This window comes from Eretmochelys imbricata, chromosome 8, assembly GCF_965152235.1.
Source record: "Eretmochelys imbricata isolate rEreImb1 chromosome 8, rEreImb1.hap1, whole genome shotgun sequence".
NCBI classification, from domain to species: domain Eukaryota; kingdom Metazoa; phylum Chordata; order Testudines; family Cheloniidae; genus Eretmochelys; species Eretmochelys imbricata.
The window spans coordinates 105,239,661-105,262,922 of record NC_135579.1 but is presented as its reverse complement, the minus strand read 5'-3'; the positions used below and the strand labels follow the sequence as shown (position 1 = coordinate 105,262,922).

At 44.9% G+C, this 23,262-nt stretch overlaps 1 protein-coding gene across 3 annotated transcripts in view; it reads right to left on the bottom strand.

Annotated features, from left to right (window-relative positions):
• Positions 1–21,821, bottom strand: part of EIF2B3 (eukaryotic translation initiation factor 2B subunit gamma) — a 143,825-nt gene extending 122,004 nt beyond the window's left edge. The window contains exons 1-4 of one of the 3 annotated variants that reach the window (XM_077824626.1): positions 21,185–21,821; positions 16,741–16,909; positions 15,995–16,157; positions 10,898–11,037 (exon numbers count right to left, since the gene is read on the bottom strand). In XM_077824626.1, the coding sequence (XP_077680752.1) occupies positions 10,898–11,037; positions 15,995–16,142 (288 nt within the window). In that variant the 5' untranslated portion in view covers positions 16,143–16,157; positions 16,741–16,909; positions 21,185–21,821. Of the gene's footprint in view, positions 1–9,223; positions 9,422–10,897; positions 11,038–15,994; positions 16,158–16,740; positions 16,910–21,184 lie in introns of those variants that run through there. The other 2 variants (XM_077824628.1, XM_077824627.1) reach the window with 2 other exon arrangements.
• Positions 21,822–23,262: the final 1,441 nt, after the last annotated feature.

Below are 23,262 nucleotides of genomic sequence, written 5' to 3'. Positions count from 1 at the left end.
TTTTACACGCTCATAACAGCAGAATATCTCCTGGGAACAAGGTCACCAAACTCATTTCATACAAGCCTCTGAATATGCATCAAATGCAACAACTTTTGATCACTACAAATATGGATTTGAACAAGCAACCTAGAAGTGAAAGGTTCCGTATTCCATTATCAACCTCAGAGCCATACAGTCCTTTACTCTCAATTCCTTTAAAACACTTCGTCTGTATACCTCCATGAAAGCTGGATATAAATATTTTTTAATAGAGGAGTTCCAAATGGGATTTATTCAGATTAATTTTTACTTAAGACTTTTTATGTTTAAAATATTCCCATTTCAGTCATATTAATTCTTCCTAAAACACACATTGCAATAAAATATTTATACAAAAGTTGTGATTTATTTTAAAAAAGGAAAACATTAGATGATTGCAAAGGCTTCACTGATAAAGAGGAAGACTATTTTAACTTCTGCTGTTTATACCATTAAATGAAAACTATAATGGTAGCACACAAAGTCTGCACTGCTATGGAATAAAATCATTAATTTTTCAGGATCACTTTAGCAAAGCTATTTTAATTAGATACTTTTGTAAAGAGTCCACTACTTTTGCAATTCAAATACCATCTTGTTTGTGAAACTCACATGGAAGTCTACAGGAGTGTCTAGATGCAAAAACATATTAACATGGGCAAAAAATATCAACAATTAAAATCTATAAAGGACTTCCAAGTGCAAACAAGCTTCAGAGAGGTACAGTCTAGTGGACTCAGCACAGGACTGGATGCCTGGAACTTTAAGCCCTCAGAACAAGTGATGGGGCCATCTAGTGACTCCCTCTAGGACCTTGCAAATAGCTGTTAAACTCCCTGCTTCATTTCATCTTCCCCACATGAGATTTTGTGAGGACTTAGCATTTGCGAGGCACTGTAAAAGCATCAAGAGTCATCGTAATTATTCACAGCTCTGCAAGTCAATATCAATTGCCTCATGCAAGCTTCTAACATTTTGTTGCTAATCCACAGTAAACAGGCAGCAAAATAAGTAGCCATATCATTTTAAAGCCGTGCAACTTTGGGGTTGTTGGTTTGTTTGTTTAAGTTTGGAAAAACAATTTAACTCTGGAAATGTGCCAGACAGAACACGATTAGAGGGAGCCCTGTATATAGCCACCAAACAGGTACAAGGACAACAGCACGGCTTGCTTCCCCCACACAGCGTCACCAGCCTGCTTCAGAGGCCCATGGAGCAGGAACGGGGGGCAAGAGCTGCCTGTCAGTATCTGTACTTCACCACTAAGACTGTCAGCTGCAGTGACTGTGGTTTGGGGATGTCCACTGTCCATTAGGAATTGGACAATGACATAGAACCCACAATTCATTTCACCCTAGCCATCCAACAGCCATCAGACAGTGGTAACTCTTTGTCACTTCTGCCTTGGCTGGATATGAGGCCGAGACAGAGGTGAACACTACACATCCACTGCCAACTCCTTGAGCCATCTAGTTCTTCTGTGCAGCACATTAATGTCATGAGAAAAGCGGAACAGTCTCTTTGGAGTCATCAAAACAAAGGCGTGAGACAAGGCTTTTTTTATTTGCATTTGCTGACAGCCGTGCTGAAGAGACTGGTGAAATGCTTTTAACTGAGCTAAACGTTCTGCTTATCAAGTTTAAAATTAAGTGCTGCTTAGAAAAAGATCCTGTTTGTCTTCTTATAGATGAAAGCCACTCGGTTTTTTTATTTCCACTGACAGTACAAAAATATATATCTATATATTACGGGGATTCAAGTTTTTCTTTCCACTGTCACCAAATGTTGCTCAACTGTACAAGGAGGATTCAGATTCCCCCTTCCAGCCAGTACAGTGAGCTTACTTACATCATGTGTTTGGAAAGGAGATTTTCAACAGAGGAAGTGAAGCGCTTAGCCATGCTGTCCAAGACTACACGGATCAGTGACCCTCAGCAGCATACAGACCACCACTGTGACATCACAATTTCCACAACATGGCTCAAAATGATGCACATACCAGGAGAATCTGGAGTTTCAATCTTTGTTTATTTGTTCGGGGAGGGAATTTTTTTCCGTAATGGCCGGCTTTTATTACAATTTTTGGAAATTTTACTTTCGAAACTGGGAAAACCAGGTGGACCACCTGAGACGGAACATTTCATATGCAAGCACTTACCGGAGATAGTAGCAGAAGGCATGCTGATTAGTTCACAGCATATTAGTCAGGGCTTCCGTTAACACAACTAAGGGCTCATCAAGGAAAATGTGAAATAGTTTCATTGCTATTACTCTCCTAGAATGTCACATTTTAACAGTTGGCCAGAGTATAGTTGGGTGACACAAGGGAGAGGAAAGCTTAAAAAGATGAAAAAATATGGACTTAGTGAAGACAAATGTTTCACACAGGTATACCCACCCTCCCTCTGCCCAAAACCCAGATTTCATTACTAACCAGGTTTCTCAACCTGCCACCTAGAGGGCTCCAGCCTGAGAGGGTGGCACCAGAGAGCAACCACATGGGGCTGATGAAACCTGGCATCAAAACAGGGTGGCCAAAAATGAGAGAAGCCTCAGTTTAAAAAGAACTCATTTTTAAATTATACTCTCAAAAAGAAATGATGATCACAGAAAGTTTTGAAGCAGTTTTGATAAATGGTACAAGCAGCTCAAAGGATTAACCCAGAGGAGGTGATCGCATCAAGTGCCTGCCAGAACACTACAGGCAAACACAACATCATGAATTTGGTGTTGGTGAGTTACCCAACGGAGAGGCTAAAATTTTACCTTTGCTGTAGCCCTTGCTTTGGAAGAACCACAATTTAGAAGATTCTTCCTCCCCATTTAAGATAAAAAAAACTTTCAAAACTTATTTTTTCTAAGTGTAGTACATTGAAAGTACCTCTAAGAGCTCAACACTATGGTATCCTTTATAGCTTGTAATTAGTGATATTAAAACTGCTTTTCTATTGCAAAAAATGACAGGCAATTCAGAGAAGCCCAGCACAAAAAGGACTGTGGAGAGACTGACTTGTAAGAAAATTAAACAGGAGGTAAATATGTATAGCTTAGCTACATGGCAACTAAGTGAGAAAATAACCATCTACCAGCAGCTGTACAAGGGAACATAACTAAGAGTGATGGGACGAAATCAACGGAAAGAAAATTTAAGCTGAATATTAGAAAAAATCCATCCTAACCACAACAACTGGGTAGACTGTGGAACAATCCCTCCAGGGAAGTGGTGGAAACACCTGTTGGCAGACCCTGAAACTACACTGAACAAAGCACTGGGAAATGTATGGAATGGAGCTACCTTACCTAGCCCCTGTGGCTGGATTAGATGACCTAATAGCAGGGCTTGATAAACCATTCACTCACACCAGCTGAATGGGAAGCCCGCCCTGTTGAAAAGGGACATATATCAACTACTTCAAAATCTAAGCTTTCTGAACATGTTAACAGAGATCAAACGAAATTAAAAGCCAGTCTAGTTCTTTTGCTTGTGAAGGTAACCATGTAAACATGAACCACCTGTAAACCAATGCAGTATCATCCTCCTGAATCTGCAGCATACACCACCACCATCTTTCCTGCTGCTAAGACCTTTGCCAAGTAGCAGGTGTGAAACTGACAGGACTCATCAGTTTCACTGGTGATATTCAGATTCACATCAATTTTATACTCCAGAAGCTGCTGGCTTGGTAAAAAGCCTTGGGCAGCAACACAGGTAAGCATTAGAAACAGATACTGGGGAGGAGTCAAAAAAACCAAAGAGAGGCTCGGGAAGGTCTAATGGAGACCTCCTCCTGGGTGACCCCACCAGCAGACAACAAGCACCAGAGGTAGAGAAGAAACAGAAAGCACCTTCCCCATTCTAGCAGCTACAAGAGTGCAAAGTTCCAAATTTATAAGATCAAGTTCAGCATCTCTCTTAATTCCTGGTAGCTGGTGCTGGGACATTTGCTGGACCTCACACATGACACTCCTTTCTTATCTCTCCCCACTCATCTTATGTATTTACCTCTGAATTAGGAGAGGTCTTAAATGTTTCAAAATCTGCCTAATAGGTCTTCTCCATCCCTAACTCTATAACCATGCTATCTTCCCCCACGCTAACCTTGTAGAGCAAATCTTCTTGTTGCTGATCTTTAAAACTTTAAATGATTCTACTACTACCAGTAACTGAGATTACATAATTTAGGTGCATTAAACAAATAGTGACTGGGCCATGATCTGACAAATGCTGACACATAAGCACCATTACTCCTATGAATAATTCCAGAGAAATCAAATTCCAACAAAGATTCCAGAGATTCAGATTCTGATAAAGATGCCCATCACTGTGTACAAGTCCCTTCTACTTAGCCACATATAGCTATCCTTTCTGAAAGTAACGTTGCTACTTATGAGGCAGCTATTGTTTTGAAATACTAATAGATTTGCTTGCCTGACCAATATTAGGGACTTACAGTAATGATTCCAAAGCTGGAAATATGATCCTTTGAGCTGCTGAGGACCTCCTGCAAGGTGCCGAGTACTTTCCGCTCCCATAGCCACTTAACAACCAGAGTCAGGCTCTACAGTCTTACTGTAAGACAATTTCTATTATAAACTTGGTTTTGATCAAACTCTAACTCAAATTAAAAATTCTCAAACCTCAAACATTGCATGCTTCATTTTACTCCAGAGAATTTGGGAAAAGTTAAGGGTTAATCAGACCAGCAGGTTTACAGTTAAGAGTCTTGAAAAAAAACAGTATTCCTTTTATTTTTGAAAACTGTTCATTTTTTGTCTGCTCACAACTCAAATGGATTGGCCTAGTCCATGCTTACTTAAAAGTTATTTTCACATTTATCCCCAATGAAAACCAGGACTTTGGATGACTTAACTTTTTAGAGTGCCTATTCTTTAGAAGTTTAGTTATTTTTCCACTAACAAAGTCTAGAGGCATCCTGGCAAAGTGAGTGCCCCTGCTTCATATATCCAGAGAGCACGGAAGATAGACAGACACACACGGATATTCTACAGCCCACTGGTTATAGCACTGACCTGGTAGGTGAAGACAAAGGGTCCAGCCCCTCTGGTCCAATCACTGTTTAATTACTCATGCAAAGAGGAACAGCTTCGAGAGGAGAGATTGAGGCAGCCACACATCAGATTCTCCCGTAGCTCAGTGGTTAGCACTCTCCTGAGAGGTGGGAGACCCCTGTTCAAATCTTCTCCCCCACTCAGGCAGAAGAAAGTGAATCTTCGCCTTCCGCATCCCAAACAAGTGCTCTATGCACTGATCTAAAGGTATAAGGTGGGCCCCACCACCTCTTCCCACTTTTGTGCAGTGAGGCAGGTGCCTAACTCATTTCTTCAAGAACCTACTTGAGCATCTAAGGCACCTGACTCCAAGAGAGGGGTTCCTATTCATGGATCACTAGCAGCAGTAGGGGCCTCCCTGCCACCTGGACTTAGGCACCCAGACTAGTGGATCACATTCTGAGGCACTTTCCTCTCCCGCCATGTACTGTACAGGTATCCGAGGCACCTACCTCAGGCTTTGTGGATCACAAAGCTGTTCCTGTGATTTTCTAGGTGCCTAAAAGTTAGTCCCCCTGACACTGAGTGTTGCAGTGCCCAAGTCCCTTAGTGGATCGGGCCTTATGGTCTGATTTAAGGCAAAATGTGACACTGGTAAATAGAATCATAGAATATCAGGGTTGGAAGGGACCTCAGGAGGTCATCTAGTCCAACCCCCTGCTCAAAGCAGGACCAATCCCCAATTTTTGCCCCAGATCCCTAAATGGCCCCCTCAGGGATTGAACTCACAACCCTGGGTACAAGTGGATGCAATCGATCGGAAGGAGGGTGGGTAACGGTGATAGGAACGGTGATAAGATAGGTGATAGTTACATAGACTGTGCACCATTAGCAGGTCTCCAGTTAAAAAAAAGAGTTAAGATGTACGTCAAGAAGAAAATTTTAGTGACCCCTTCTGGCTACCTGCCTATGGTATGGAAAACTCTAGTAGGTAGATACAGCAGAAGTTGATATAAGCAGGTCTTAGTTATTTAAGCTACTGAATTTTCACTCCTAGTCTTTATAGATACTCAAGGTTCTGAAACCAGACAGGAATATACAGCAAGAGCTAATCAGAAGAATGGAATATTAACATTCTGTACAAGATAAACAGCGTGTTTGTGGCTGCCTCTGACTTCACTGCCAGTATAACTGGAGGCTTTATTTCTCTCCTGCAGAATCCAGCAAAGCCACCTGTCTGTGACTAAACACCTAAACTACCTTAAAAGATTCAATGAAGGAGGCTGTTCCCTTACTTTAAGCAGCTTTTTCTGTGCTGCCAGCAAAACAATGTGGATGAGATCCACAGGAGTTCCATTTTTTGTATGTATCCATCTCAGTTTTGTACACCGCTGGGTCTGAAGTTTTCTGCTCCACTGGTGATGCAACTATCGAAACACCACAGAAAGTACTGGAGTCTTCCATAAATAACGGCAAGAACTACACTGCTGCAATGTTATGTTTGCACATTTAAGAGAAAAAAGAAAATAAGTCAGGAAACGCAAAATTTAAAACTTGCACAATATGAACTCAGTCAAGAGGCTTTACGTTTTATAACATATACTGTTTAATACACTATAAAAATACCGTTAACTTGAAATCTAGCCAATTTTCTAAAACCTAAGTTAAAATTAGTTTCTGATATAACTGCCCGAGTCCTCTTTCCAACTTTTTTGTTTTATAATCACACTTTTTTACTTTACAAAAAAATTTCTCTCCGCACTGTTGCGGTGTTAAAGATGCATACATACCAAGGAAACTGATTATAAAGACAGCAATGAAATTGACCAAACACATAGACAAAATTTGATATTTTTTCAGTATACTTGGGATATTTGACATCCGAAAACCCCAATCATGCATACTGTTCAATGCAGGCACACTCCTGGACCTACATGGAGCCCTGCTGAATTCAGCCACTTTCTGCACAAGGTACACCTGCATGGCAGCCACTGAAGAATTGGGGTTGTTAGATGTTACTTGTAACAATCAGTACAAAGTTTTCAGACAGAAATAAAATCTGTAAGTGACCCTTTATAAGGAAGGCTTAAGAAATACAGGAATAGCAGCACTACATATGTGCAACCTAGCCAGGTTAACTTTTGTATTTCATGGCCTGGTGATTTGAAACATGTGATCTTAATGTTATATTATCAGGGTTTTGCATTTAATTAATGTGAGCATTAACAATCCCAACTAGAGTTTGAAGTTCAAATTAAATGATTCTTCAATTACTTATAAAATTTAGACAAAGTCATACTCCCACTAAACCAAGTATTCCTTTTGATCCACTTTTAAGTGCTCATTCAACCACTGTGTCTTGAGGGCTTGCACCTCTATTTGGTATAGCATTTCAGCAGTTTCCAATGAAAAAGCGACTTCAGCAATAATCTCTGAACTTGTGTATTGTCCTGATCCCCTGGAACAAGCTGGCATCTCACACATGGAAGAGAGGAAGGAGGATCTTGTGGCGAAGGCACTGGTCTAGGATTTTACAGATTGGGGTTCAATTACCCGGTCTGTCACAGACTGCCCGTGTGATGTTGGGAACTTGAGTTCATTTTTCTGTGCCTTGGTTCTCTACCTGCAAAGTGGCGATACCCCTCCCCTACTTCACAGGAGTGTCGTGAGGATAAACCTGTTACCGGTTGTCAGGTGTTCAAATACTTGTGTTGAACACCACAAAAGGTCTTGAAAATAAATTAATTCTGAAGGAGCTAATTCAGGCAAAGAAAGGGCAGATCCAGATGTCTTTACCTAGGAACTCAAAGCCTAGAATTCATGGGATTAAGTTATCAGCATTGTCCATTAACTCCCAAATACAGATGTTTAAGGATAAGATCCTTACTTAGGAAGGGCTGGAGCAGGAAGAATTTACTATATTGACAAGACGCACATCATGGGGGCTGGTGATTGAATCATTATGAAACATGAGATGTTGTCTGAGTGGCAGAATTTACTGGACAGACCAGTGTTCCAATCCAGCATAAACACCTACATACAGCATAAACACCTTCTGAGTGTTTATGCCTGACAGATAAAGGCAGGGGGTGCAAAGCAGGTGAAATGGAGACTGACGAGATTTTGCACAAGTTTGCTTTGCCCTCATTCATTTCAATAACCAGGGGACAGAGCCCATAATGAGTGGAACTAGCTGCTTGCTGCTCTCAGCTGAGAGAGAGTGTCTTGTGTTTGAATAATCAAGACTAGTACTGTAACAAGGGATAGAGGAAGGATGGTAAAGTTGTTAGGGCTAGAGAGACAGGTTCAATTCCTCTGTGACCTTAGTGTCTCTATGCACTTGAGTTCCCCATCTGTGAAATGGGGATGATCATACCTCACAGGGCTGGTGTGAGGAGAACAAATGCATTCAAGATCATAAGGCACTCAAATACCACCGTGATAGAGGCCAGGTAAGTATGAGAAAGGAGAAAGTCTTTTCCCTACAGCACTTACAGGCTCAGCAGACCTGAGCTCTTCTGATGTCAGTTGTACGAATTTTTTTAAGTCAGATCTTGGAGACTCATATAGCCTTTGCAAAACCAAAATGTTTAATTCAACCATGGCTGCAATAGCTGAGCTTCCACTATATTGCAGTGTGCTGAGACAGCAGGTCACAACAGCGTGACATCCCTGCATAGGAGAACATACAGAACAGCTAGGTCATGTGCATTTCATGATTTCCAGTGGTCTAATACCTATTCAGAATTTGCAAAAAGAAAAGGAGTACTTGTGGCACCTTAGAGACTAACCAATTTATTTGAGCATGAGCTTTCGTGAGCTACAGCTCACGTCATCGGATGCATACAAATGAGCTGTAGCTCACGAAAGCTCATGCTCAAATAAATTGGTTAGTCTCTAAGGTGCCACAAGTACTCCTTTTCTTTTTGCGAATACAGACTAACACGGCTGTTACTCTGAAACCTATTCAGAATTTATTGAGTTTTGCAACCAGCTTTGAACTGGCCAGAGGGTTATTTCTAACTGTACTTTATAATCTTGGCTTTACTCTCCTTCACCTGCACTAAATACAGGCAAATTGTCTAGAACGTTACATCATTTTTACTGTGTAAAACAGACTTGTTCTTCTGTTGGTGGGTAATTAACTCATTGTGACAAATAAAAATTTCAACAACCAGTACAGACTTCTCACCAGTTTTTGGCAGTGGCTGTGATAAGGCTGCCAGCAAACTGTTGCCACAAGCATCAATTGTTTCGGCAAGGAAACTTCAGCTTCTCCAACCAGGTTCCTCTCCTGCTATACCTGAGCTCTACTAGACAGACTCAGCAAATTTTCAGCTTCCTCGACTGTGCAGTTCTCTCACCTATACCAGACAGGAGATGACATATCCTGTAAGAGGTATACCAATTGTATTCATTAACCAGTGGAATGGCTCCAAAATACACACCATGCAGCAATCTGCTCAAGAATTCAGTGCCAAATTATTTGCAACGAGAGGGCACTATTTCCATCTTTGCTGGGCAAACAAAGATGGGAAGCAAAGGGAACTGCAGGCCGCCAATACATTCACAGGCCGCAAACCTTTGCTAAAGCAAAGCCTCACGCTGCTTCCAACTCTTACCCTCAATCCCTCTCTGGACCTTCTTTAATGTCTCTGAAAAATATACGTCCACTGAAGCAGTATGTCATTTTCTACTCTTCTCCCTACCCTTCACCCTCTTCACTGCTGTCTCCTAAGTCTCCAGAAGAGAGTTGCAAGGATGGCCAAAAAGAGCGATGTCTAACTGATTAGGGATAGATCCAGCCAGCCAATACAGCTGATAGAGCAGTGGTCCTGCTTCATCACTGCATTCACACACTTGGGTCAGAATACCACCCAAACAGCTCCGAACTGTAACTTGCACTTCAGTCCTCTTTGTAGCACAGCTTTGCCCATTGGAGTTATTTTGTTCTGTATACTCATCCTATGAATCACCTTTCCTGAATTACTCCCATCGCGTGTATCCAGAGTGTAGGTCTGCCGTGTATGGGTATGTCTACACGGCAAAGAAAAACCCCTGGCAGGCCCATGATAGGTTTGGGGGGCGGGGGGAGGGGAGGGGGTTCCATTTGTGTGTAGACTTCTAGTCTTGGGCTGGAGCCCAGGCTCTCAGACCTCAGGGTTTACACAGCAATGAAAGAGCTCCGCAGCCCGAGCCCGAGCCGGGCAGCACACACCAGCCGCAAGTTTTTCTTTGCTGTGTAAATATACCCTAAGAATCTCATCCTGTCTTTGTGGGTGTCTGCACATAAGAAGGGGAAAGTCTCTGCTTATACTTGTGTTTCTTTCTTCCTATGCCACACACATGGGGGGGTATGGATACTTCGAACCTTACCTGGTCCATTGGCATTCCACTGGAATCAAAAGAGAATTTAACGCCATGAAGGGAAGGGCAAGGGAATTAAAAAATACAGGAGGGGGGAGGGAAGAAACAACCAAACACATTAAAACATTAAGCATCTGACTTCAATCCACAAAAGTAAATTCAATATTAAGGCAGAAATTCTGTCCTTAACTTACACAGTGTGCCTAGGTATAGATTATAGATTATACCTACTGAAATAAGTAGACAAAACAGACAATTTCAAACCTATTTCAGAATTTCCTTACTTCTGTGGTTTGAAATTAAATCATCTGCATGCCTATTTGTATTATAGGCTCCAACCAAGATCATGGCGCCGTTGTTCTGGGTGTTGTATGACGAACAGTAGAGAGAGTCATAACATTACACAGTAGAATTCCTAAAGAACTGCTATGATTTTAAATCACACGTGAAGGAAAAATCTTAAAGGAGACATCCTTTAGCCAAGGTAAAAGCGTTGTACCTTAATTTTCTGATGAATATGCCTTAGTGAGTCTGCAGTACCCATGTCTGCATCATCAGGGATACACACTATATCTAATTTCATCTTTGTGTCTAGGTTTAGCAACTTCTGGACTTCTTTGGTTGTAACCACAATGACCTCTGTAGTAGAAAAGAAGAGAGGGGTGAGGGGTAATAAGGCAACAAATATTAATGTATTCACCTATCCAATGTACAGGATACACACACACTTTCAAACTTTCTCCAACTTCCATTGTGCTTCATGAATGGATTTAATGGAGTTCTTCAAATCCAAAAAAACACTAGATCCAGATTAATCAATTTCACAGAACTAGAGGATTAAGTTTTTGACTGACATGAAAGTAACCCTTTGTACATTTTTCTTCATTGTGAGAGGCATAGTATGAAATTGAGAGGGGAGCAGGGTACATATCCTGGTACTGTTAGCAAGCAATTTATTTAAACTACATGTCTGATAATGTCTCTGACACCTTGAATATCCCTGTCTTGGTGCACCTAAGGATCAGTAATTTTACCAATGAGAGATACAGAGTTAACTTTCTTCCCCTACCTCTCAACTTGCACAGCTCGCTCTAGAGAAACACCAAACGTGCTATTAGAGACAACAGTGAACTCAACTCGCCTAGCACCTGCCTGAGAGGGAAATGGAATACTGTAGTTTGACGGAGTACAACACAGTTGGGATCACTCTAGATAGGAAAGACAGAAAGGACCTGGGGAGATGGAGTGGTATGTGGGAGCATTAACAACACCACGGAGATACAGAGGGAAAATGAAGACTATGGTGGTAAAGTATTCCAGGTAAGGGAACAAACATTATAAACAAAACATCAACTGCAACAGGCATTTACTATGGACACCCAGGAATGAAGGACAAGGTGAAAAGCAAAACTTCTTGAAATTAGTCTTGAAGTAGATAAAACTCACAAAATACTGTACACCTGGGGACTTTCCCAAAAACTTATGGTAGGTAACAAACACAACCAGACATGCACCAGAAATGTCCCCAGGTTACACAGATGAAAGAATGATCCAATATGAAAAGAATCTAACCAAAAAAGCCATCCTGGATTGACTAATTAATGAGACGGAGAAAATTAATGAACACGAGAACAATAGGGCAGTTTGGTACCGCTGACTAAGAGCTACTTTTCAAAGTTGATTTATTTTGTTTACTAGAATTATAAAACCAGAATGTGAAGGGAGCATGGAATTGCAATTGATTTTAGGTAAAGCAGTTGCTATAATGTCCCACAAAATCAAAAACTGCCTTGGATTCAAAACTGGCTAAAGGACCTAAAGAAAGGAAAATGATAAATGGCAATGTCTTGACTGGGGGGGGGGGGGGGGGGGAGAGAAACAGCCAGTGGAGCAGGGCTTGTTAGTACATCCAGTCTTATTTGACATTTTTATTAAATTGTCTGATCGAGGGAAGACATCAAGTTACTGAAAGTCATATACTGAGACCTGTGAACACTGGCAAAAATAGAACAGTGATACAAAGATCTAAACAGGCTGGAAATGTTAAAAAAAAATCAATACGGAATTTAAGTATGAGAATATAATTAAGGTTAAGATTTTGTCATGGTTATTTTTAGTAAAAGTCATAGACAGGTCATGGGCAATAAACAAAATTTCACAGAAGCTAAGACCTGTCTGTGACTTTTGCTGCTGCGGCTCTGTGGTTTCCCCCGCCATCAGGGTGGCTGGGAGCTGTGGGGTTCCCCCTCTGCCCATGGCAGCTAGGAGCTTCAGGGGGGGCCTCCCTCCGCCCACGGTGGATGGAAGCTGCAGGGTGACCATATTTCCCAAAGAGAAAATGGGATACCCCCAGCCGCTCACTCAAGGTGTGTCCCCCCCGGCATGAGGCTGGCGCCCATCACTGGAACCTTGCAGGGGGCCCCGTCACTGGAACCGTGCCAGGGCCTGCTGGCTGCCAGCTCCAGAGTCCAGCAACACTTGCGGCTGAAGCAGAGAATATCACAGAGGTCTCTACAATTCATGGATTCCATGACTTCCATGACCTCCATGACATACACGTAGCCTTAAGTATAATTAATGCCAGACAACACAGTTTTATAGAAAAAAGGTCTAATCAAACAAACCTGATTTTTTGATTAAAATAGAAGTTCAGTTGATAACGGTAATTTTGTAGATGCAACATTTCCTGTGTCATTGTCTCTACACAGAAAGGTGGTTACCCTTCCCTTTATTTTTATGACACGCCCCCCCCCAAATCACAGATAGGTATACAACGCTATAAAATCCCTCCTGGCCAGAGGCAAAACCCTTTCACCTGTAAAGGGTTAAGAAGCTAAGATGACAAATGAGGAGACAAGATACTTTCAAATCAGGAGCGGGGGGGAACAAAGGGACTGTGTGATGCTTTTGCGGGGAACAGATCAGGAATGCAGTCTCAGAACTTCTGTTAGTTAGCAAGTAATCTAAGGTTTCAGAGTAACAGCCGTGTTAGTCTGTATTCGCAAAAAGAAAAGGAGTACTTGTGGCACCTTAGAGACTAACCTCATGCTCAAATAAATTGGTTAGTCTCTAAGGTGCCACAAGTACTCCTTTTCTTTTTAAGTAATCTAACTAGAAATGTGTTAGATTTCCTTTTCTTTAATGGCTGGTAAAATAAGTTCTGCTGAATGGAATGTATATTCCTGCTTTTGTGTCTTGTTGTAACTTAAGGTTTTGCCTAGAGGGATTGTCTATGTTTTGAATCTGATTACCCTGTAAGGTATTTACCATCCTGATTTTACAGAGGTGATTCTTTTACCTCTTCTTTCATTAAAATTCTTCTTTTAAGAACCTGATTGATTTTTCATTGTTCTTAAGATCCAAGGTCTTGGGTCTATGTTCACCTGTAACTTATCAAGCCTTCCCCAGGAAAGGGGGTGTAGAGCTTGGGGGGATATTTTGGGGGAAGACGTCTCCAAGTGGGCTCTTTCCCTGTTCTTTGTTTAACATGCTTGGTGGTGGCAGCATACGGTTCAAGGACAAGGCAAAGTTTGTACCTTGGGGAAGTTTTTAACCTAAGCTGGTAAAAATAAGTTTAGGGGGTCCTTCATGCTGGTCCCCACATCTGTACCCTAGAGTTCAGTGGGGAAGGAACCTTGACAAACATACATAAACTTCTGTAAGGCGTTTGACTTAGTACTGGATGACATTCTGATTTAAAACTAGCATTGTACAATATCAATAAAACACACATTAAATGGATCAAGGACTGGCTAGCTGACAGAACTGAAGTAGTCGTCATCAATGGGGAAATCATGATTGAAGGGGATGTTTCTAGTGGAGTTCTGCAATCATCAGTCCTATCGGGCCTAACACTATTTAACATTTTTATCGATAATCTGAAAGTAAATACAAAATCACTGCTGATAAAATCTGTTGCCAACACAAAGATTGGCAGAGTGGTAAATAATGAGGAGGATAAGGCAGTCACACAAAGAGATCTAGATTGCTCAATAACCTGGGCCCACCTAAATAAAATTCATTTTAATACAGCCAAATGCAAAGGTATACAACTAGGAACACAGAATGTAGGCCATACCTACAGACTGGGGAACTGTATAGTGGAAAGTGGTGACTCTGCAAAGGATTTAGGGGCTAATGCAACCCTTGAATGTATAAACAGGGGAGTAATGAGGAGGAATAGAGAGGTGATTTTACCTCTATCTACAGCATTGGTGAGACAGATGCTAGAATATTGTGTACAGTTCTGTTGTTCACATTTTAAAACGGATGTTGAAAAACTGGAGACAGTGCAGAAAAGAGCCACAAAAGTATTTGAGAGATGGAGCAAATGCCTTACAGTGAGAAATTTGAGGAGCTCAATCTCTTTATCTTGCCAAAAAGATTGAGAAATGACTTGATTACAGTGTATAAGTACTTTCCTGGGAAGAAAATACCAGGTACTAACAGGCTCTTTAATGGAAAGGCAGAACAAGAACAAGTGGTTGGAAGTTGAAGCCAGATAAAATCAAATTAGAAATTGGACACAATTTTTTAAAATAGTGAGGGTGACTAACTACTGCAACAAACTACCAAGGGAAGTAGTGCTTCTCCATCTCTGGATGTCTTAAAATCAAGATTGAATGCCTTTTTAGAAGAAATGCTTTGGTCAAGTACAAGACATTGGGCTCAATGCATGGATAACTATAGGAAATTCTATGGTCAGACTAGATCTAACTGGTCCCTTCTGGACTTTAAATCTATGAATCTATAAGTAATTTTAAAACGTTAACACTGGAAAAATATGAACTAATACAGATGGAGAAAAATAATCTAAAAAACTAAGTAGCAGAGACAATGACAATTAACAAGTATATGAATGGTTTCCACCAAGCAGGAAGAGGAATTATTTAGGGTGCTACAAAGGGTATAATTAGGAGTAATGGATAAAATTAAGGAAAGGGGAAAATTTAGGCTGACTATGAGGAGAAAGTTCATGTTTGGCTACGGAAAGTCTCCCGAGGGACGGGATGGAAATCCCATTGCTTTGCACACTTTAAGGTAGAGCAGATAAAGCCATAATAAATACTGTATTATTAGGCTTGGAAGGATCAGAGTCAATTCCACCATACACACATAACTTGACAAAACATATTTCCATTTACAATAATAGACATTTACAGCTAGCTAGGCAAAGTAAGACAAATGCTGCTTGAGAACTCATAAGAGTTTAATTTAAGATATTTACTTCGTATATTTTGACATGTGATGTTGACAATTTGTTTTTTTAATGCTTATAAAGCTTTAACTTTTTGAATCTCAGTGTCTACTGTCATTAAGTAATTACTGTCTCCCCCCTCCATCATTTCTCACAACTGTTTAAATTTACATTGATAATTAAAGTTTAAAACCCATAATTTTACAGAACTGTAAACATTAAAATAAAAATCTAAATTATGGTTACAAATAAACACCCATATTATCCATGACAATTATAAATTATTAAAAAAATAAACACTGAATTTCTGCCAAGCCTGTGTGTTATGTAGAGAACTACCCTGCCCTGACAGGGGAATTAATTTGTTAATTTATGGGTTAGCAACTGGCAATCTCTCACCTTCAAATCCAATTCGCTCTAACAAATTTAATGGGTACCAGATTAAAGGTTTGTTGCCTACTGGCAGGAGGGGCTTAGGGATGCTGGAAGTTAGGTCCATCATTCGGGATCCCCCACCAGCTGCCATCACCACTGCTTGAAACTCCATCTTTACAAACTGCAACTGAAAACAGAGGGTGTTTTCGACACCACAGAATAACACGTTCAGCCCCTCCTCAGAATCACCCAAATGACACCAGAACATTTCAGTCCAAAGCCCCCCACTCGGGGAAACTATTCATTCCCCAATACCAAATCCGCCGTTCTTCCGCGGCAGATGTCAGACAACCGTTTCCTGATGCTTGAACATTAAAAATTAAGATAAACAACACACAACCATGTAATTAAACCCTGGCCCTGCCCGGGAGGATAGGAACCGCCCCGCAGCCGGGGGACCCCGGCCCCGCCCGGGGGGATGGGAACCGCCCCCCCGCCCCGCAGCCGGGGGACCCCGGGCCCCCCACCCGCCCCGCAGCCGGGGGACCCCGGCCCCGCCCGGGGGGATGGGAACCGCCCCCCCACGCGCCCCACAGCCGGGGGACCCCGGGCCCCCCACCCGCCCCGCAGCCGGGGGACCCCGGGCCCCCCACCCGCCCCGCAGCCGGGGGGATGGGAACCGCTGCCGGGCGGGGGGTTAGCCCGTGGTCTGTCGGCCGGGGCAAGGCGGCTCCTCTGCCCCACAGCAGCCAGGCCGCCCCCGCCGTTACCTCAGGTGCCTCCTGTACCGGCTTCTCTCTCCCGGGACAGCAATGGCGGCACCGGCAGCTACTGCGCCTGCGCTGCGGTTTCCCAACGAGCGCCGAGAGAATCGATAGGCGGCCGGAACCGGCGGGAGGCGGTAGGTGAGCGCCGAGCTATAGATCCCCCCAGGAGAGACTGCAGCAAGGACAGAGGAGCACAGAGTCATCGATCCCCAGCAGCAAGCTGCGGCGAGGGGAGGAGCACAGAGTCATCGATCCCCAGCAGCCTGCTGCAGGCTGGAGAGGGAGGAAGCCCTGGAGTGCAGGGGCAGCACCGGGGGCAGCTCCCTGGCTCCGGGCAGAAGGGGCTCAGCCAGCCAGCCCCCTCCCCTGGTTGGGCAGGGGGCACACACTGCAATAAAGGGGGGCTTTAAGGCAGCTGTGGCTCATGGCGGGGGATCCCCCTTGCAGAGATACAGGGCTTACTGACAGCACCTGGATACTGAAGAGAGGGGGGGCTACACCTGGGTGAAGGGGACCCCATTTCCAGTCAAGGTGGGGGCTTCCTTGGCAGCTCCGTTTTCTAGGGCGTCAGAAGCAGCATGGGCAGCCCACACGTTCAAACCTCAGGAGTCAGGCCGCAAATGATCATTGAGATTGGCCTAGCCCTCGTGAGATTTTGGGGGTTCTTTCTTTGCCTTCTGGTTCCTGAGCTTTAGGGTCACATGTGGCTCCCATTTCTGAGCTTTTCTCCCCACCTACGAGGGCTAGAAGCTTGCCTACATTTTAAACGGAAGTTGAGATTATCACACAATTCCAGGCGCTGGGGCTTTAAGAAACCACCAAATACCATGATAGACAAAAGCCCATAGGCAGAACGTGCTGGTGGCACTGTTATCTCAACAGCACCATGTACGTATTTCTCAGAGTGGAGAATATTCTCCCCACCCCCCCGCCCAGGGAATGTTATGCTCGAGTTTGTCAGGAAACACTGAGCAAGTGTTGTTAACATCGTCATTCGCTGGACTTCGGTCTTTGCTCCAAGCACCATTCATCACGCAGAGCGCTTGTTCCACGGGGCACCTGTTGTCTGGTAAACACCTCATTTTATAGGGACAGTTCTGATATTTGGGACTATTAGGAGCCACCCCCCTCCCGATTATTCACATTTGCAATCTTGTCACCCTACTCCCGAACTGCTGTTATTTTTGTTATTTCCAAATTCCTATTTGATAAGTTGCATATGGTATTGGAAACATTTCGTGATCAGACAGGGCTCTGATTCCAATTTGAGCTAAACAACTGAATATGGACCCCAGATCTCTTTCCTGGCATTTGAACCCCACTTTCCTTCCAAGGCACTCCATTTAAGAAGCATCTGCACTGCTGGATCAATAGAAACTATTTGCACAGATGAATAGTATTTTCAAGTCCAACCCAGTAGGGTTCTGGGAAAGCACCAAAGCTTCCCCACAGCAGCTAAAATTATTATAACTGTCTTAATTTCTCCCAGAAGAGGCATTGTTGCAGCCAGTCAGAGATCTCCTTGATATTTGGAAGGATATCTCAGGACCACCAACCAAGCCCACAGGTTATCTTCTGAACTTAGCAAAGCAGACAACCACTGCTTGCTGTAGCAGCCAGAAATCCCTGCTGACTCTGAATTCAAATCCAAGGAACAGGTTTATTTCAGCATAGGTACAGAATACCACACCCCAGGGATCAATTGGGGGTAACAGACGAATGAGTTGGGTGTACACAAACAAAGGTTATACATAAAGGCAAAGGCTTTATCTCAGCACACTCTTTTTATACCTAAGAGGACACCCTACTTTTATCAACATCCCACTTTTATCGACACCCCCTCCTCTGATTAATTGCCTAATAGTTATGGCCATATATGAAATTCTACACTACACACTAGATTATATAACATGTTATCTACTTATGACACTCTGTACCTCGGGGGAACACCTTACACCCCCATGTTCATCCTTATAAAATGATTGTGTGATATCCAATGCAAAGTTTGTCATGGTGGGTGTCTTTGGAAGGCTCATGATGCACTGAGCATGGTTGTATAGTAATGTTATAGGTTATAATTTCATGTATATAGTTATGAGGCTGAAAATGTGTCTTCATGGCTTAAAATAAGCCTAGGCAAAAACTCTCCAAGAGCAGAGGGGCAGTTCACACCTCATCAGGGCATGTATGGGATAAACCCAGCCCAGCCTCATAGGAACAAAGGATGCCAGCCCAGGCAACAACAAAAAGATGTGTTGGATTCTCGAGTGAGTCACCTCCCTTCCTTTGGTCAGTTTGGGACTGCGATGAGGTAATGCTCACCTGACTCTGAAGGGAGGGGGCAAAGCGAAGAGTGAAGAAGGAACATGATAAAAGGGAGAGACGTTTGCCATGCTCTTCCTCTCTCTTCCACTTCCATCTACAGACATCATCACCTAGCGACTGAAGCGCTGATCAAAGGGGAGAGCCTGGCTGAAGAGCAACCCAGCCAGCCTGTAGTGAGAAGCATCTAAATTTGTAAGGGCACTGAAAGTGTTAAGATCAGCTTAGAATGCGTTTTGCTTTTATTTCATTTGACCAAATCTGACCTGTTATGCTTTGACTTATAATCACTTAAAATGTATCTTTGTAGTTAATAAATCTGTTTGTTTATCCTATCTGAAGCAGTGTGTTTGGTTTGAAGCATGTCAGAGACTCCCCTTGAGATAACAAGCCTGGTACATATCAATTTCTTTGTTAAATTGACAAACTCATATAAGCTTGCAGCATCCAGCGGGCATAACTGGACAGTGCAAGATGGAGGTTCCTAGGGTTGCGTCTGGGACCAGAAATATTGGCTAGTGTCATTCAGTTGAGCAATCCAAGGAGCAGCTTACATGCTAGAGGCTGTGTGTGAACAGCCCAGGAGGGGGGTCTCACAGCAGAGCAGGGTAAGTCTGGCTCCCAGAGTCAAGGATTGGAGTGACCTAGCAGATCACCAGTCCAGATGACACCAGAGGGGAACGTCACGCTACTTATTAACAATAACAAAGCTATTAGTCTTATTATTAGATGGGGATTTCCCTTGCTTTCTCTGATTGTGCTTTTGTTGTCCTGTACCCAAGTCAGGTGTATTCAGGACATTCCTGAAACTGAATATCTAGTAAGACAAAAAGGCTTTGTTTGCACTCCTTCCCAAAAAGGTTATTCAGAGGTCTTATTAACCACACTAAAAACTAGCCAACAATTATATTGCTTATATTATTACTAACCAATATATGATCCATTAAATGCACTTAGGGCCTTATCGTCTTAAACAACCTAAGTTCACCTACTCAGTGTTTTGCTTCCTTGCACTCCACCACTTGAGACCTCACTGGTCACTGTGGCAGGGTGCTGGCTGAGAAGCCCTTAATCAGGTCCTGACACTCCAGCCCCAATCAAGGGCGATGGATTGGGGCCAGGTGAATAGCCCTGTGCCTGCCTGGTAACTGGCCGCACCTGCCAATCTTATTAGTCCGGAGCTATAAAGGCCGGGAAGAAGCCAGAGAAGGGGGCCCTGCCCTCTACTCCTCCTCTTCCCCTGCCCCCAAGGCCCCACCCCTAGCCATGCCCCCAGAAGCCAAAGCCACGAGTAGTAGGAGCTGCCCGGGGCCGCTGTGGGGAACCCCAGACCCCTGCACCTGAGCAGTGCACCCCAGGGGGTGGGGACACAGGCCAGGGGCTGTTCTTGGGCATCCCAGCCCATCGCCCAGGGTTTGGCCCTAGGCCTAGTGCCTTCTGGGACAGTTTTTGAGAGATTAAGCATCAGGCTGTGTAGATGAGGTTGGATCTGTTCAAGAAGGATGTTAGGTCTGATCTGGCCAGGGGCTGAGCTCACTGGGATGGACAAGATCCATCACAGAAATGCCACTGGGCACAACTCTCCCTGGGAAGCCTTGTGAGCATCGGAACAGAACGAGCCTGCACATGGCAGCACCGCCAGAACCGTGCCCTAGGAGGTGCTCTTACACACAATTCAGGTCAACATTCCCTCTGCAGCACAGAGCCGGGGACCCAATTCAGCTGCAGTTAAAGGCCAGAATCCACCTTGCTGAACCCATACTGTCAGCTCTAGGGGTTTTAACGCAACCCGACCACTGCCCCAGCCATCTGATGGGGGGACAGATGGAAACTGTGTATGCTAGCTCCCCAGAGCAGGGGCAGCTCCACGGATGTCAGCAGAGCTGACACCCACTTGCCCAAGGGCTGCCTTCCAGCCCAGGTAGCATTCGCCCACCGCCCCTCTGGAGCGGCTAATGGCACGGCTCTGATCCCACCCCCAGGGAAAACAATGGAAAGAATCCCACTGGCTTTGGCTCAGACCCAGTGGGCCCAACCCATCTTCCACTGATGCCAATGGGAATCGTTCAGCTGAAGTCAATGGCACTGGATTAGGCCCCTAAATGGGACACAGAGAGACACTTACCTGCTCCCTGCCATGCCTCCAGCAGGTTACCGCCCCGCAGACCAGGGCTGCCTTGTATTTTGAGCCTTCGGACTGAACCGCGGAACACAAGAGCCTGTAGAAGAATTGGAAAGATTGGGCCAAATGTGCCCCGGTGGCTCTGCAGTGATGTCTGTGACCTTCCACAGGGATGGCTTGTCCCCTCATTTCAGCATTTTACAGTCTAGCCGGGCTGCAGTATCCCCGCGCTGTTGCAAAGAACACCAGTGATTTTTGTCCTTCCCCCACATACTTTGCTGGAGTGCGGCGCTTACCGCCCCATTGGCTGCCCCATGCCCGCTTTGCAAGCAGTGGGGGGGTTTGATCTTTACGATCCCATTTCACCGACATTGGCAGCCCCTCCCTGGCTTTATTTTCCCCTGCAATTAACGAAGGAAAGGAGCACAGATTCGCCCCGATCAAAACAACACGAAAAGTGCTATGTTGCTCCAGGAGATCTTTAAACCCTCTGAGCCTCAGTCACCCGGCAGGCTGCTGGGAGGGTTTCTGGTTCTCACCCAAAGAGCGAGCTCTTCACTTCGCTCACTGGCCCTGGAGAACACATGTGCCTCTCTGGAGGAACTGATCCTTTTCTATCCTCGTCCCTGCTGGAAGATTTTCAGGCCAGGGAGTCGCCGGGTCCTGCATGTTCGCAAAGCGCCGTGCACGTCTGAGAGGCAGGAGACGTAATCACGCGAGAGCCTTTACATTACAGGAGCCTTTGGGGCTCGGGCGGAGATCAGGGCCCCGTTGGGCTGCACAGACACAGTCTGCCCTGCACAGCTTCCCGTCTAAACAGACAAACGGGGTGAAGGGAGTTGCTCAAGGACCCAGAGAGTCAGCAGCAGAGCAGGGACTAGAAGCCAGATCTCCTGGGGCCCTGACTTGGGCCTCAGCTGCCAGGCCGTCGAAGGTGCAAGCGCAGCTGTTTAGAGTTCGCCACGTGCTTTAGGACTTTTCCCACTCCCCACCTGCCAGCCCAGGTTTTCTCTTGAATACGACAGGGAAAATCCAGCCTGGGATTACATTGCCCGGGCTGGGATTTTTGGTTTCGCCTCTATTAACAGCTACTAGAACACAGCACGTAGCGCCTTCCCGCATCCGCCCCCGGCCACTGGCCGAACCTTTATTTAACCGTGGATCACAGCTGGAGGGCTGACTGCACCTCTGCTCCCTCTCTGGTCTCTCTGCGTGCACCTCCCGCAGGCGTCAGGCTTCCCGGCTCTGCTTCTCCTGGGATGGAAGCACCTACCGGGCCTGTCTTAGCCACCTTCCAGAGGAGAGTTGGGCAGCACTGAACTCAACAGCGTCCATTATTCCCTTGGAAGACGACATCTGGCCACCGCGGGAGCCGGACAGAGGGGCCTTAGCAGGGTTGGCTGTGATTTAATGCGCTAAAGGCCTCGTGGATTTCCCCTTTCGAGGGCCCAGCCGGCAGCACTTTGGCCTCAGGCCTGGCTTGGAGAAGGGAGCTGCTTATACGACCACACCCAAGTTAAATTCTGGAGAGCAAAATGCAAGCTGGCGCACGGGGGTCGGCGTGAAAATACTGCAGCGTGCCCCAGAGCAGAGCAGAGCAGAGCAGCCCTGGGGCCGCAGGCACAAGCAGCCGCTCCGCTCTGAGCAGGGCCCGGCCAGCGGCAGAACCCCCCAGCCGTCAGCATGAGTCACGGCATTTGCCACGTGAGAGGAGAATGGGTCCTTCTCTCCCAGCCTGGGGGGCAAGACGCTGGAATTGGATCCCAGGTCTCCCATGCACTGCCTGGTGCCCACGCGTTGCCTCTGAACAGACACGAGATCCCTGGATCCTCTACGGGGAGTGGCAGCCTACTGGACTTTGGGAAAGCAGGTCACCAGCAGAGCCAGGCCTGGAACCCAGGTCTCCTGAGTCCCGGGCCAGTGCCTGAGCCTGGACTGCCCTGCTTCCCAAACGGCAGCACGATTTGACCCAGCTCCAGGGGCAGGGCTTGGACAGCTTGATGGGAGCACACAGGCCGCTCGGCCCAGAGCAAAGCGGAACAATCATACTGGTGCTGTGCAATACGAACGCATAACGCTCC